This window comes from Scyliorhinus torazame, unplaced genomic scaffold (genome assembly GCF_047496885.1).
Source record: "Scyliorhinus torazame isolate Kashiwa2021f unplaced genomic scaffold, sScyTor2.1 scaffold_161, whole genome shotgun sequence".
Lineage (NCBI taxonomy): Eukaryota > Metazoa > Chordata > Chondrichthyes > Carcharhiniformes > Scyliorhinidae > Scyliorhinus > Scyliorhinus torazame.
In genome coordinates this window covers 191,245-205,717 of record NW_027307888.1, presented here as the reverse complement: position 1 = coordinate 205,717, position 14,473 = coordinate 191,245, and the positions used below count along the sequence as shown (strand labels likewise).

The window sequence follows — 14,473 nt, the reverse complement described above, 5'->3', positions numbered from 1 at the left end:
TATGATCTCTGAGATTAACTTTTAATTCCAGATTTATTAATTGAATTTAATTCCAGCAGATGTGGTAACCTGGGCCCAGGGATTATTACCGCAGTGACAATATCACCAGCTCACAGTGTGCCCCTCATTGGGGTTTGCGATTCGGGGTTCGGGGTTTTTTTTTAGGGTTCACTGATTGATTTAATTGGGCGACATGAACCCTCTTTGATTGGCTGGTGCGATTCTGTCTCTTATTCATTGAATGAGATGCACTTGTTTTCCCCACAGGTTCTGTCGCTGGGAGCGGACGTGCTGCCTGAATATAAACTCCAAGCTCCACGGATCCACAAATGGACCATTCTTCACTACAGCCCATTCAAGGCGGTGTGGGATTGGCTGATCCTGCTGCTGGTCATTTACACGGCCATCTTCACCCCCTATTCTGCTGCCTTCTTACTGAATGATCAGGGAGAGGTGAACCAGCGAGACTGTGACTATTCCTGTAATCCACTGAACGTGGTGGATCTGATTGTGGACATCATGTTCATCATCGACATTCTGATCAACTTCCGCACCACCTACGTGAACATTAATGATGAAGTTGTTAGTCATCCCAGTAAAATCGCCATCCATTACTTCAAGGGCTGGTTCCTCATTGACATGGTGGCAGCAATTCCCTTCGATCTTCTCATTTTCCGATCTGGCTCTGATGAGGTGAGAAATATTCGATTTAATCTGTTTACAACACAGGCCACTCGGCCCCTGGCGTCCTGCTGCATCATTTGGGCTGCACGGTAGCACAGTGGTTAGCACTGTTGCTTCACAGCGCCAGGGTCCCAGGTTCGATTCCGGCTTGGGTCACTGTCTGTGCGGAGTCTGCACTTTCTCCCCGTGTCTGCGTGGGTTTCCTCCGGGTGCTCCGGTTTCCTCCCACAGTCCAAAGATGTGCGGGTTAGGTGGATTGGCCATGATAAATTGCCCTTAGTGTCCAAAAAGGTTAGGGGGGGTTACAGGGAGAGGGTGGCAGTGTGAGCTTGGGTAAGGTGCTCATTCCAAGGGCCGGTGCAGACTCGATGGGCTGAATGGCCTCCTTCTGCACTGTAAATTCTATGATTCTACGATTCGAAGATTCAATACCCATCATGGCTGATAATTGTAATCCAACCCCACATTCCTGCCACCACGATACTCTCTGACCCCTTGACCCTCCAACCCCCTTGACCGTCTGACCCCCATGACCCTCCAACCCCCTTGACCATCTGACCCCCTTGACCCTCCAACTCCCTTGACCTTCCAACCCCCTTGACCGTCTGACCCCCTTGACCCTCCAACCCCCTTGACCGTCTGACCCCCTTGACCCTCGAACCCCCTTGACCATCTGACCCCCTTGACCCTCCAAACCCTTTGACCGTCTGACCCCCTCGACACTCCAACCCCTTGACCCTCTGACCCCCTTGGCCCTTCAAACGCCTTGACCCTCTGACCCCCTTGGCACTCCGACCCCCTTGGCCCTCTGACCCCCATTGGCCCTCTGACCCACATTGGTCCTCTGACCCACATTGGCCCTCTAATACCCTCCGACTCCCTTGACCCTCCGTCCCCTATCACCATCCACACTCAAAGCACCCACCTTCACAACATCCACCCTCACAGGCCGAGCCTGTCTGCATCGGATGCTTAAGGTGGCGCCGGAGCGCGGCGACTTCGGCGAGCTGTGCCCAGCATACTCTGTAATTCTATCTGTTACTCTCGTTCTATGCCGCTAAAACTACACCTTGCTGTAACTGTAACATTATATTCTGCAGTCTCTCCTTCCTTCCCTATGTAGAACAAAGAACAAAGAAAAGTACAGCACAGGAACAGGCCCTTCGGCCCTCCAAGCCCGTGCCGACCATACTGCCCGACTAAACTACAATCTTCTACACTTCCTGGGTCCGTATCCCTCTATTCCCATCCTATTCATATATTTGTCAAGATGCCCCTTAAATGTCCCTATCGTCCCTGCTTCCACTACCTCCTCCGGTAGTGAGTTCCAGGCACCCACTACCCTCTGTGTAAAAAACTTGCCTCGTACATCTACTCTAAACCTTGCCCCTCTCACCTTAAACCTATGCCCCCTAGTAATTGACCCCTCTACCCCGGGGAAAAGCCTCTGACTATCCACTCTGTCTATGCCCCTCATAATTTTGTATACCTCTATCAGGTCGCCCCTCAACCTCCTTCGTTGTACGGTGTGCATTGTTTGTACAGCAGGCAAGACACAATACTTTTCACTGTATACTAATACATGTGACAATAATAAATCAAATCAAATCACAAGATTAACCCCCCCCCGCCCCCAAGTATTAAACAACTTACTTTCCCTTTCAAAACACTGCTTCTGTAGAATTACAGAATAAAAACACACAAACATTAAACACAGACAAGGAGAAAAGATGCTGACAGAGATAAAATTCAGTTAAGTCCTTTGGAATATGGTGCAGGCAGTTAATTGGAGAGAAGGAATGAAATTGAAGAGTTTTGTTGAGCAGTCGTGATGGCTTCTGCAGTCAAATAGTTGGTGTTTGCCCTTTCAGCTGGACTCAGCTGGAGAGCAGCTTCATGGAGCAAGTGAAGCCCCTTCACTGCCTCCGCACTCATTGCATTATTTTGTCTGCAGAACTTTCTCTGTGACCCCCCGGGACAGAGCAATCCAGCCCCCCCACCCCCCCCCCCCAGGGACAGAGCAATCCAGCCCCCCCCCCCCCCAGGTACAGAGCAATCCAGCCCCCCCCCCCCAGGGACAGAGCAATCCAGCCCCCCCCCCCCCCCCCCCCCCAGGGACAGAGCAATCCAGCCCCCCCCCCCCCCAGGGACAGAGCAATCCAGCCCCCCCCCCCCCCCGGGGACAGAGGAAGCCCTCCCCCCACTGGTGACAGAGGAAGCCCCCCCCCCCCACTGGTAACAGAGAAAGCCCCCCCTGGTGACAGAGGAAGCCCCCCCCCCGGTGACAGAGGAAGCCCCCCCCTCCCCTGGTGACAGAGGAAGCCCACCCCCACTGGTGACAGAGGAAGCCCCCCCCTCCCCTGGTGACAGAGGAAGCCCCCCCCCCCCCCACTGGCGACAGAGGAAACCAGCCCCCCCTCTCTGGTGACAGCGGAAGCCAGACATCCCCCCCCTCCCCGCCCCCCTCTGGTGATGGAGGAAGCCAGCCCCCCCCTGGTAACAGAGAAAGCCCCCCCTGGTGACAGAGGACGCACCCCCCCTGGTGACAGAGGAAGTCCCCCCCCCTCCCCTGGTGACAGAGGAAGCCCCCCCCCTCCCCTGGTGACAGAGGAAGCCCCCCCCCCAAGGACAGAGGAAGCCAGCCCCCCCCCCAGGGACAGAGGCAGCCCCCCCCCCCCCCCCCCCCCCCCAGGGACAGAGGAAGTCAGCCCCCCCCCCCCAGGGACAGAGGCAGCCCCCCCCCCAGGGACAGAGGAAGCCCCCCCCCCCAGGGACAGAGGAAGCCCCCTCCCAGGGACAGAGGAAGCCCCCCCCACCCCCCAGGGACAGAGGAAGCCCCCTCCCAGGGACAGAGGAAGCCCCCCCACCCCCCAGGGACAGAGGAAGCCCCCCCACCCCCCAGGGACAGAGGAAGCCCCCCCACCCCCCAGGGACAGAGGAAGCCAGCTCTCTCCTGCTGTTCGTTGTTGCTTTTGCTGAGAGCTGGAATGTTTTTCCAGAAGGTCTCCTGGGAGCTGGGCACAAAGGCTTTTCCCAGCCTTGTTGAGTAAAGGGTTAATGATTGTGTTAGTCATGTCTGGGCCAAGAAGCGAAGAGAATCCGAGGGAATATGGGACAGAACAGTCTGTCTGAAGAACATGGACATACTTCCAAAACCTTGGTAGATACTTCAAAATAAATATTTGCAAAAGAAGCAAAATATTAACCATCGGTACTCGCTCCTCGAGGCAGAAGGCAGTACGGTAAAGTGAGAGGCCGCAGTTTAACAAAACTGAAGATACAGACTGGTCACCCACAGGGGAAGAGCGAGGAGCAGCTCGACATTGCACAGAGCAGAAAGAATCAGACTTCCTTGGTAGGAACGGAGAGCAAACCGCTCACAATGTCAAACAAAGAACAAAGAAATGTACAGCACAGGAACAGGCCCTTCGGCCCTCCAAGCCCGTGCCGACCATGCTGCCCGACTAAACTACAATCTTCTACACTTCCTGGGTCCGTATCCCTCTATTCCCGTCCTATTCATATATTTGTCAAGATGCCCCTTAAATGTCACTATCGTCCCTGCTTCCACCACCTCCTCCGGTAGCGAGTTCCAGGCACCCACTACCCTCTGCGTAAAAAACTTGCCTCGTACATCTACTCTAAACCTTGCCACTCTCACCTTAAACCTATGCCGCCTAGTAATTGACCCCTCTACCCTGGGGAAAAGCCTCTGACTATCCGCTCTGTCTATGCCCCTCATAATTTTGTAGACCTCTATCAGGTCTCCCCTCAACCTCCTTCGTTCCAGTGAGAACAAACCGAGTTTATTCAACCGCTCCTCATAGCTAATGCCCTCCATACCAGGCAACATTCTGGTAAATCTCTTCTGCACCCTCTCTAAAGCCTCCACATCCTTCTGGTAGTGTGGCGACCAGAATTGAACACTATACTCCAAGTGTGGCCTAACTAAGGTTCTATACAGCTGCAACATGACTTGCCAATTCTTATACTCAATGCCCCGGCCAATGAAGGCAAGCATGCCGTATGCCTTCTTGACTACCTTCTCCACCTGTGTTGCCCCTTTCAATGACCTGTGGACCTGTACTCCTAGATCTCTTTGACTTTCAATACTCTTGAGGGTTCTCGCATTCACTGTATATTCCCTACCTGCATTAGACCTTCCAAAATGCATTACCTCACATTTGTCCGGATTAAACTCCATCTGCCATCTCTCCGCCCAAGTCTCCAAACAATCTCAATCCTGCTGTATCCTCCGACAGTCCTCATCGCTATCCGCAATTCCACCAACCTTTGTGTCGTCTGCAAACTTACTAATCAGACCAGTTACATTTTCCTCCAAATCATTTATATATACTACAAAGAGCAAAGGTCCCAGCACTGATCCCTGTGGAACACCACTGGTCACAGCCCTCCAATTAGAAAAGCATCCTTCCATTGCTACTCTCTGCCTTCTATGACCTAGCCAGTTCTGTATCCACCTTGCCAGCTCCCCCCTGATCCCGTGTGACTTCACCTTTTGTACTAGTCTACCATGAGAGACCTTGTCAAAGGCCTTACTGAAGTCCAAATAGACAACATCCACTGCCCTACCTGCATCCATCATCTTAGTGACCTCCTCGAAAAACTCTATCAAGTTAGTGAGACACGACCTCCCCTTCACAAAACCATGCTGCCTCTCACTAATACGTCCATTTGCTTCCAAATGGGAGTAGATCCTGTCTCGAAGAATTCTCTCCAGTAATTTCCCTACCACTGAAGTAAGGCTCACCGGCCTGTAGTTCCCGGGATTATCCTTGCTACCCTTCTTAAACAGAGGAACAACATTGGCTATTCTCCAGTCCTCCAGGACATCCCCTGAAGACAGTGAGGATCCAACGATTTCTGTCAAGGCCTCAGCAATTTCCTCTCCAGCCTCCTTCAGTATTCTGGGGTAGATCCCATCAGGCCCTGGGGACTTATCTACCTTAATATTTTTTAAGACACCCAACACCTCGTCTTTTTGGATCTCAATGTGACCCAGGCGATCTACACACCCTTCTCCAGACTCAACATCTACCAATTTCTTCTCTTTGGTGAATACTGATGCAAAGTATTCATTTAGTACCTCGCCCATTTCCTCTGGCTCCTCACATAGATTCCCTTGCCTATCCTTCAGTGGGCCAACCCTTTCCCTGGCTACCCTCTTGCTTTTTATGTACGTGTAAAAAGCCTTGGGATTTTCCTTAACCCTATTTGCCAATGACTTTTCGTGAACCCTTCTAGCCCTCCTGACTCCTTGCTTAAGTTCCTTCCTACTTTCCTTATATTCCACGCAGGCTTCGTCTGTTCCCAGCCTTTTAGCCCTGACAAATGCCTCCTTTTTCTTTTTGCGAGGCCTACAATATCTCTCGTTATCCAAGGTTCCCGAAAATTGCCGTATTTATCCTTCTTCCTCACAGGAACATGCCGGTCCTGAATTCCTTTCAACTGACACTTGAAAGCCTCCCACATGTCAGATGATGATTTGCCCTCAAACATCCGCCCCCAATCTATGTTCTTCAGTTCCCGCCTAATATTGTTATAATTAGCCTTCCCCCAATTTAGCACATTCATCCTAGGACCACTCTTATCCTTGTCCACCAGTACTTTAAAACTTACTGAATTGTGGTCACTGTTACCGAAATGCTCCCCTACTGAAACATCTACCACCTGGCCGGGCTCATTCCCCAATACCAGGTCCAGTACCGCCCCTTCCCGAGCTGGACTGTTTACATATTGTTTTAAGAAGCCCTCCTGGATGCTCCTTACAAACGCCGCCCCGTCTAAGCCCCTGGCACTAAGTGAGTCCCAGTCAATATTGGGGAAGTTGAAGTCTCCCATCACCACAACCCTGTTGTTTTTACTCTTTTCCAAAATCTGTCTACCTATCTGCTCCTCTATCTCCCGCTGGCTGTTGGGAGGCCTGTAGTAAACCCCCAACATTGTGACTGCACCCTTCTTATTCCTGATCTCTACCCATATAGCCTCACTGCCCTCGGAGGTGTCCTCTCGCAGTACAGCTGTGATATTCTCCCGAACTAGAAGCGCAACTCCGCCTCCCCTTTTACATCCCCCTCTAAATCCTGGAACGTTTTGCTGCCAAATGTCGACAGCCATTGAACCAACGCTTCCCCATCAACACTCAAAGGTCTGTAGCAAGGACAGTGAGGAGAGTTCAGGAAGCCACACTTTGAAAAGTACTGAAGAGTTTTGGGCTCACAGGATCGGACAGAAAAACAGCAGGTCAGCACCCTTTTATATGCAATGGGAACCAGAGCCGAGATCAGGAGCTGAGGAAACTTTGACAGCCTACCAGGAGGTTATGAGGAACTTCAATAATTATTTTTGTTCTGAGAAGGATCGGGTCAGTGAACAGGTGGATTCAATGGAGCCAATTGGGAAAATCAGTTGTTAATAATCTTTAGATTGGCCAATTGTTGTGGTCATTTAGGTGTAAGACATTAATTTGTGACTGCATAGTTTTTGAATAAGGGGGTTACGTTAGCATTTTCCCAATCCACTGGAACCTTTCCCGTGTCCGGGGAATTTTGGAATATTATAACCAATGGATCCACTATTTCCGCTCCTACTTCCTTTAACACCCTACGATGTAGGCCATCACGCCCTGGGGACTTCTCTGCCCTCAATCCCAAGAGTTTGGTGAGTACCGTTTTCCTGTTAATGCTGATTGCTCCAAGTTCCACCCTTTCTATTCCCTCTGAATTGCCCGTTCCTATAGGAATGGCATTAGTGTCCATCGTGAAAACTGAGGCAAAGTATTAATTTAACATCTCTGCCATTTCTGTGTTCCTCACCATTAACTCTCCGGTTTCACATTCCAAGGAGCCAACATTCACCTGAGTGAATCTCTTCCCTTCATTGCATCTGGAGAAGCGTTTTCTATCCTTTTTGATATTCTGTGCTAGTTTCCTTTTGTAATTTACCTCAGCTTTTTAAAATTATTTTTTTAGTATTCCTTTGTTTATGTATGAAAGTTTCTCAGCTTCCAGCCTGCCACTAGCCTATGCAATATGATAAACCTTAGTTCTGGTCTTTATAATGTCCTTAATGAGGAGATGAGAAGATATTTCTTCACACAGGGAGTGGTCAGGCTGTGGCAGTGATGTTCTGTGCCCATCCACCCCCACCCTACAGCCCACCTCCTGGCCGCCCCCTGCTACTCCCCCCGACCTTGGCAGAAGTCCCCCAGCCAGCAGCACAACTGTCAGCGAAGTTTGGAATAGCTAAACTGGTACCGCTGATTCAGAAAGTAGCAGGGATAATCCTGGAAAATATAGGCTAGTGAGCCTCACGTCAGTAGTAGGTAAATTATTCGCGAGAATTCTCAGGGACAGGATTTATACCGAGGAGCTGTTTAGCACAGGGCTAAATCGCTGGCTTTGAAAGCAGACCAAGGCAGGCCAGCAGCATGATTCAATTCCCGTACCAGCCTCCCCGAACAGGCGCCGGAATGTGGCGACTAGGGGCTTTTCACAGTAACTTCATTTGAAGCCTACTTGTGACAATAAGTGATTTTCATTTCATTTTTCATTTTTTCAACCGGAGTGCAGCTTAGGATTCAGGTAGGTGCTTAAACTTATCCCCAGGTTCCAGCGGCCTTCATTTCCGGGAGCGGGAGTGAGAGAGGGAGCCGGAGTGCAGCTTAGGATTCAGGTAGGTGCTTAAACTTATCCCCAGGTTCCAGTGGCATTCATTTCCGGGAGCGGGAGAGAGAGAGGGAGCCGGAGTGCAGCTTGGGATTCAGGTAGGTGCGTAAGTGTTTGATTTTTACCTGTATTTAAGTTGGGCGGTTGCTAAACCCGAGACACGACACTTGTAGTGTCCCCCACCCTTCCACCTCCTCTAACCTAAGGGAGTGAGTGAATCTCAGGTAAGCTCTCTCTTTTCTTTTCTTTTATCCGCAAGTTATAGCTTCAGATTTTCGGCGGGAGCAGTGACCAGGGGTCTGTCGGGAAGGTAAGTTTACCTCTTTAAAAACTTACCTTGAAGAGTGACATCACAGCAAAGCAGTGACCTGATTGGCTGGTAAGGAACGTGCTCCAATTAGCTGGGAGGAATTTAACTCTTTGTGGGTTGGTAAGTATTGTGATTGGTAAGTAAAATCCTCATTCCTTTCACTTATTCATTATTTGATATTATATTTGTAATCAGTTAAGGTAAAGTGTAAAAATGGCAGGAGATCCCAGACCCGTGTTATGCTCCTCGTGCTCAATGTGGGAGTTCAGGGACACGGCCGATGCCCCTGACTCCTTCATGTGCGGGAAGTGTGTCCAGCTGCAGCTCCTGTTAGACCGCATGGCGGCTCTGGAGCTGCGGATGGACTCACTTTGGAGCATCCGCAATGCTGAGGAGGTCGTGGATAGCACGTTCAGTGAGTTGATCACACCGCAGATTAGGGTTGGTGAGGGAGACAGGGAATGGGTGACCAAAAGGCAGAGAAAGAGCAGGAAGGCAGTGTCCCCTGCGGTCATCTCCCTCCAAAACAGGTATACCGTTTTGGATACTGTTGGGGAGATGACTCACCAGGGGAAGGCAGTAGTAGCCAGAATCATGGCACCGTGGCTGGCTCTGCTGCACAGAAGGGCGGGAAAAAGACTGGCAGGGCTATAGTCATAGGGGATTCAACCGTAAGGGGAGTAGACAGGCGTTTCGGTCGTCGAAACGAGACTCCCGAATGGTATGTTGCCTCCCGAGTGCACGGGTCAGAGATGTCTCAGATCGGCTGCAGGACATACTGAAGGGGGAGGGTGAACAGCCAGTTGTCATGGTGCATATAGGCACCAACGATATAGGTACAAAACGGGATGAGGTCCTACAATCAGAATTTAGGGAGTTAGGAGATAAGTTAAAAAGTAGGACCTCAAAGGTAGTAATCTCAGGATTGCTACCAGTGCCACGAGACAGTCAGAGTAGAAATTCAAGAATAGTCAGAATGAATACGTGGTTTGAGAGATGGTGCAGGAGGGAGGGGTTCAGATTTCTGGGACATTGGAACCGGTTCTGGGGGCGGTGGGATCATTATAAATCGGATGGTCTCCACCTTGGCAGGACTGGAACCAATGACCTAGGGGGTGCTTTTGCTAACACTGTTGGGGAGGTTTTAAACTAATGTGGCAGGGGGATGGGAACCAGATTAGGAAATTAGAGGTCAGTAAAGAGGCAGCAACTAAAGCCAGTAAGGTACTAGATAATAAACTCAATGTGACTCGGGGGAAGAGTAGGCAGGGACGAGATGATGAATGCAAAGGGACAGGTGGTCTGAGGTGCATTTGTTTCAATGCGAGAAGTGTAGCAGGTAAGGCAGATTTAGGGCTTGGATTAGTACCTGGGAATATGATGTTATTGGTATTACTGAGACTTGGTTGAGGGAAGGGCAAGACTGGCAACTAAATATCCCAGGGTATAGATGCTTCAGGAGGGATAGAGAGGGAGGTAAAAGGGGTGGAGGAGTTGCATTACTGGTCAGAGATGATATCACAGCTGTGATTAAGGAGGGCACGATGGAGGATTCGAGCACTGAGGCAATATGGGTAGAGCTAAGAAATAGGAAGGGTGCAGTAACATTGTTGGGACTTTACTACAGGCCTCCCAAAAGAGAGCGTGAAGTAGAGGTACAAATATGTGGACAGTTTATAGAAAAATGTAGGAGCAATAGGGTGGTCGTGATGGGAGATTTTAACTTCCCCAACATTGAATGGGACTCATGTAGTGTTGGAGGCGTAGATGGAGCAGAATTTGTAAGGAGCATCCAGGAGAGTTTTTTAGAGCAGTATGTAAATAGTCCAACTCGGGAAGGGGCCATACTGGACCTGGTATTGGGGAATGATCCTGGCCAGGTGGTTGACGTTTCAGTCGGTGATTACTTTGGGAATAGCGATCACAATTCCGTAAGTTTTAGAATACTCATGGACAAGGACGAGAGTGGTCCGAAAGAAAGAGTGCTAAATTGGGGAAAGGCCAAGTATAACAAAATTCGGCAGGAGCTAGGGAATGTGGATTGGGAGCAGCTCTTTAAGGGTAAATCCACATTTGAAATGTGGGAGTCTTTTAAGGAAAGGTTGATTAGAGTGCAGGACAGACATGTCCCTGTGAAAATGAGGGATAGAAATGGCAAGATTAGGGAACCATGGATGACGGGTGGAATTGTGAGACTAGCTAAGATGAAAAAGGAAGCATATATAAGATCTAGGCGACTTAAAACTGATGAAGCTTTGGAGGAATATCGGGAAAGTAGGACAAATCTCAAACGTGCAATAAAGAGGACTAAAAGAGGTCATGAAATATCTTTGGCTAACAGTATTAAGGAAAATCCCAAAGCCTTTTATTCGTATATAAGGAGCAAGAGGGTAACTAGAGAAAGGATTGGCCCACTGAAAGACAAAAGAGGGAATTTATGCGTGGAGTCAGAGGAAATGGGTGAGATTCTTAATGAGTACTTTGCATCGGTATTCACCAAGGAGAGGGACATGACGGATGTTGAGGCTAAGGATGGATGTTTAAATACTCTAGGTCAAGTCGGCATAAGGAAGGGGGAAGTTTTGGGTATTCTAAAAGGCATTAAGGTGGACAGGTCCCCAGGTCCGGATGGGATCTATCCCAGGTTTCTGAGGGAAGCGAGGGACGAAATAGCTGGGGCCTTAACAGATATCTTTGCAGCATCCTTGAGCACGGGTGAGGTACCTGAGGACTGGAGAATTGCTAATGTTGTGTCTTGTTTAAGAAGGGTAGCAGGGATAATCCAGGGAATTATAGACCTGTGAGCTTGACATCAGTGGGAGGCAAACATTACCAGAAGAATGTGGATGCTTTAGAGAGGGTGCAGAGGAGATTCACCAGGATGTTGCCTAGTATAGAGGGTGCTAGCTATGAAGAAAGGTTGAGTAGATTAGGATTGTTTTCGTTGGAAAGACGGAGGTTGAGGGGGGACCTGATTGAGGTCTACAAAATTATGAGAGGTATGGACAGGGTGGATAGCAACAAGCTTTTTCCAAGAGTGGGGGTGTCAATTACAAGGGGTCACGATTTCAAGGTGAGAGGGGGAAAGTTTAAGGGAGATGTGCGTGGAAAGTTTTTTACACAGAGGGTGCCTGGAACGCTTTGCCAGCAGAGGTGGAAGAAGCGGGCACGACGTTCCCTAATTAGCCCTTACCTGTCTAAATGCCTGTCGATCCTGTCCCTCGGAATACCTTCTAACAACTTACCCACTACAGAAGTAAGGCTCACCGGTCTGCAGTTCCCAGGCTTATCCCTACAGCCCTTCTTAAACAAGGGCACAACATTTGCTACCCTCCAATCTTCAGACACCTCTCCTGTGGCTGTCAATGATTCAAATATCTCAGCTAGGGGGCCGGCAATTTCCTCCCTCGCCTCGCACAACGTCCTGGGATAAATTTCATCCGGTCCAGGGGATTTGTCTATCTTGTTGCTCTTTAATACCTCCAGAAGAGGCTGGTTTAGCACAGGACTAAAGAGCTGGCTTTTAAAGCAGACCAAGGCAGGCCAGCAGCACGGTTCAATTCCCATACCAGCCTCCCCGAACAGGCGCCGGAATGTGGCTACTAGGGGCTTTTTACAGTAACTTCATTTTTGAAGCCTACTTGTGACAATAAGCGATTTTCATTTCATTCCATTTCATTTCAGAACCTCCTTCTCTGTAATATGTAAACTTCCCCAATTTCCCGAACATTCGTGCCTTTCTCCACAGTAAATACGATGTAACTATAGACCAGTGAGCCTTACTTCTGTTGTGGGCAAAGTCTTGGAAAGTTTTATCTGAAATAGGATGTATAATCATCTGGAAAGGAATAATTTGATTTGAGATAGTCAACACGGTTTTGTGAAGGGTAGGTCGTGCCTCACAAACCTTACTGAATTCTTTGAGAAGGTGACCAAACAGGTGGATGAGGGTAAAGCAGTTGATGTGGTGTATATGGTTTTCAGTAAAGTGTTTGATAAGGTTCCCCACGGTAGGCTACTGCTGAAAATACAGATGCATGGGATTCAGGGTGATTTAGCAGTTTGGATCAGAAATTGGCGAGCTGGAAGAAGACAAAGGGTGGTGGTTGATGGGAAATGTTCAGACTGGAGTCCAGTTACTAGTGGTGTACCACAAGGATCTGTTTTGGGGCCACTGCTGTTTGTCATTTTTATAAATGACCTGGAGGAGGGCGTAGAAGGATGGGTGAGTAAATTTGCAGATGACACTAAAGTCGGTGGAGTTGTGGACAGTGCGGAAGGATGTTACAAGTTACAGAGGGACATAGATAAGCTGCAGCGCTGGGCTGAGAGGTGGCAAATGGAGTTTAATGCAGAAAAGTGTGTGGTGATTCATTTTGGAAGGAATAACAGGGAGACAGAGTACTGGGCTAATGGTAAGATTCTTGGTAGTGTGGATGAGCAGAGAGATCTCGGTGTCCATGTACATAGATTCCTGAAAGTTGCCACCCAGGTTGAGAGGGTTGTTAAGAAGGTGTACGGTGTGTTAGCTGTTATTGGTAGAGGGATTGAGTTTCGGAGCCATGAGGTCATATTGCAGCTGTACAAAACTCTGGTGTTGCGACGACCAGTGAAACCACTCAAAAGCCCATCTACACCATTTCCTTATCGTCCATATGTCTATCCAATGACCATTTGAATGTCCTTAGTGTTGGCGAGTCCACTACTGTTGCAGGCATAGAATCATAGAATCATAGAAGTTTACAGCATGGAAACAGGCCCTTCGGCCCAACCAGTCCATGCCGCCCAGTTTTTACCATTAAGCTAGTCCCAGTTGCCCGCACTTGGCCCATAACCCTCTATACCCATCTTACCCATGTAACTATCTAAATGCTTTTTGAAAGACACAATTGTACCCGCCTCTACTACTACCTCTGGCAGCCCATTCCAGACACTCACTACCCTCTGAGTGAAGAAATTGCCCCTCTGGGCCCTTCTGAATCTCTCCCCTCTCACCTTAAACCTATGCCCTCTAGTTTTAGACTCCCCTACCTTTGGGAAAAGATGTTGACTATCTACCTTATCTATGCCCCTCATTATTTTATAGACCTCTATAAGATCACCCCTAAGCCTCCTACGCTCCAGGGAAAAAAGTCCCAGTCTATCCAGCCTCTCCTTATAACTCAAACCATCAAGTCCCGGCAACATCCTAGTAAATCTTTTCTGCACTCTTTCTAGTTTAATAATATCCTTTCTATAATAGGGTGACCAGAACTGCACACAGTATTCCAAGTGTGGCCGTACCAATGTCTTGTACAACTTCAACAAGACGTCCCAACTCCTATATTCAATGTTCTGACCAATGAAACCAAGCATGCCGAATGCCTTCTTCACCACCCTGTCCACCTGCGACTCCACCTTCAAGGAGCTATGAACCTGTACTCCTAGATCTCTTTGTTCTATAACTCTCCCCAACGCCATACCATTAACTGAGTAGGTCCTGGCCTGATTCGATCTGCCAAAATGCATCACCTCACATTTATCTAAATTAAACTCCATCTGCCATTCGTCGGCCCACTGGCCTAATTGATCAAGATCCCGTTGCAATCCTAGATAACCTTCTTCACTATCCACTGTGCCACCAATCTTGGTGTCATCTGCAAACTTACTAACCATGCCTCCTAAATTCTCATCCAAATCATTAATATAAATCTCAAATAACAGTGGACCCAGCACCGATCCCTGAGGCACACCACTGGTCACAGGCCTCCAGTTTGAAAAACAACCCTCTACAACCACCCTCTGCCTTCTG

General features: G+C 49.0%; 1 protein-coding gene across 1 annotated transcript in view; it reads left to right on the top strand.

Annotated features, from left to right (window-relative positions):
* The first annotated feature begins 246 nt into the window (after positions 1–246).
* LOC140405631 (voltage-gated inwardly rectifying potassium channel KCNH2-like) overlaps positions 247–14,473 on the top strand; it is a 103,450-nt gene continuing 89,223 nt past the window's right edge. The window contains exon 1 of the mRNA XM_072494170.1: positions 247–693. Within this exon, the coding sequence (XP_072350271.1) occupies positions 247–693 (447 nt within the window). The remainder of the gene's footprint in view (positions 694–14,473) is intronic.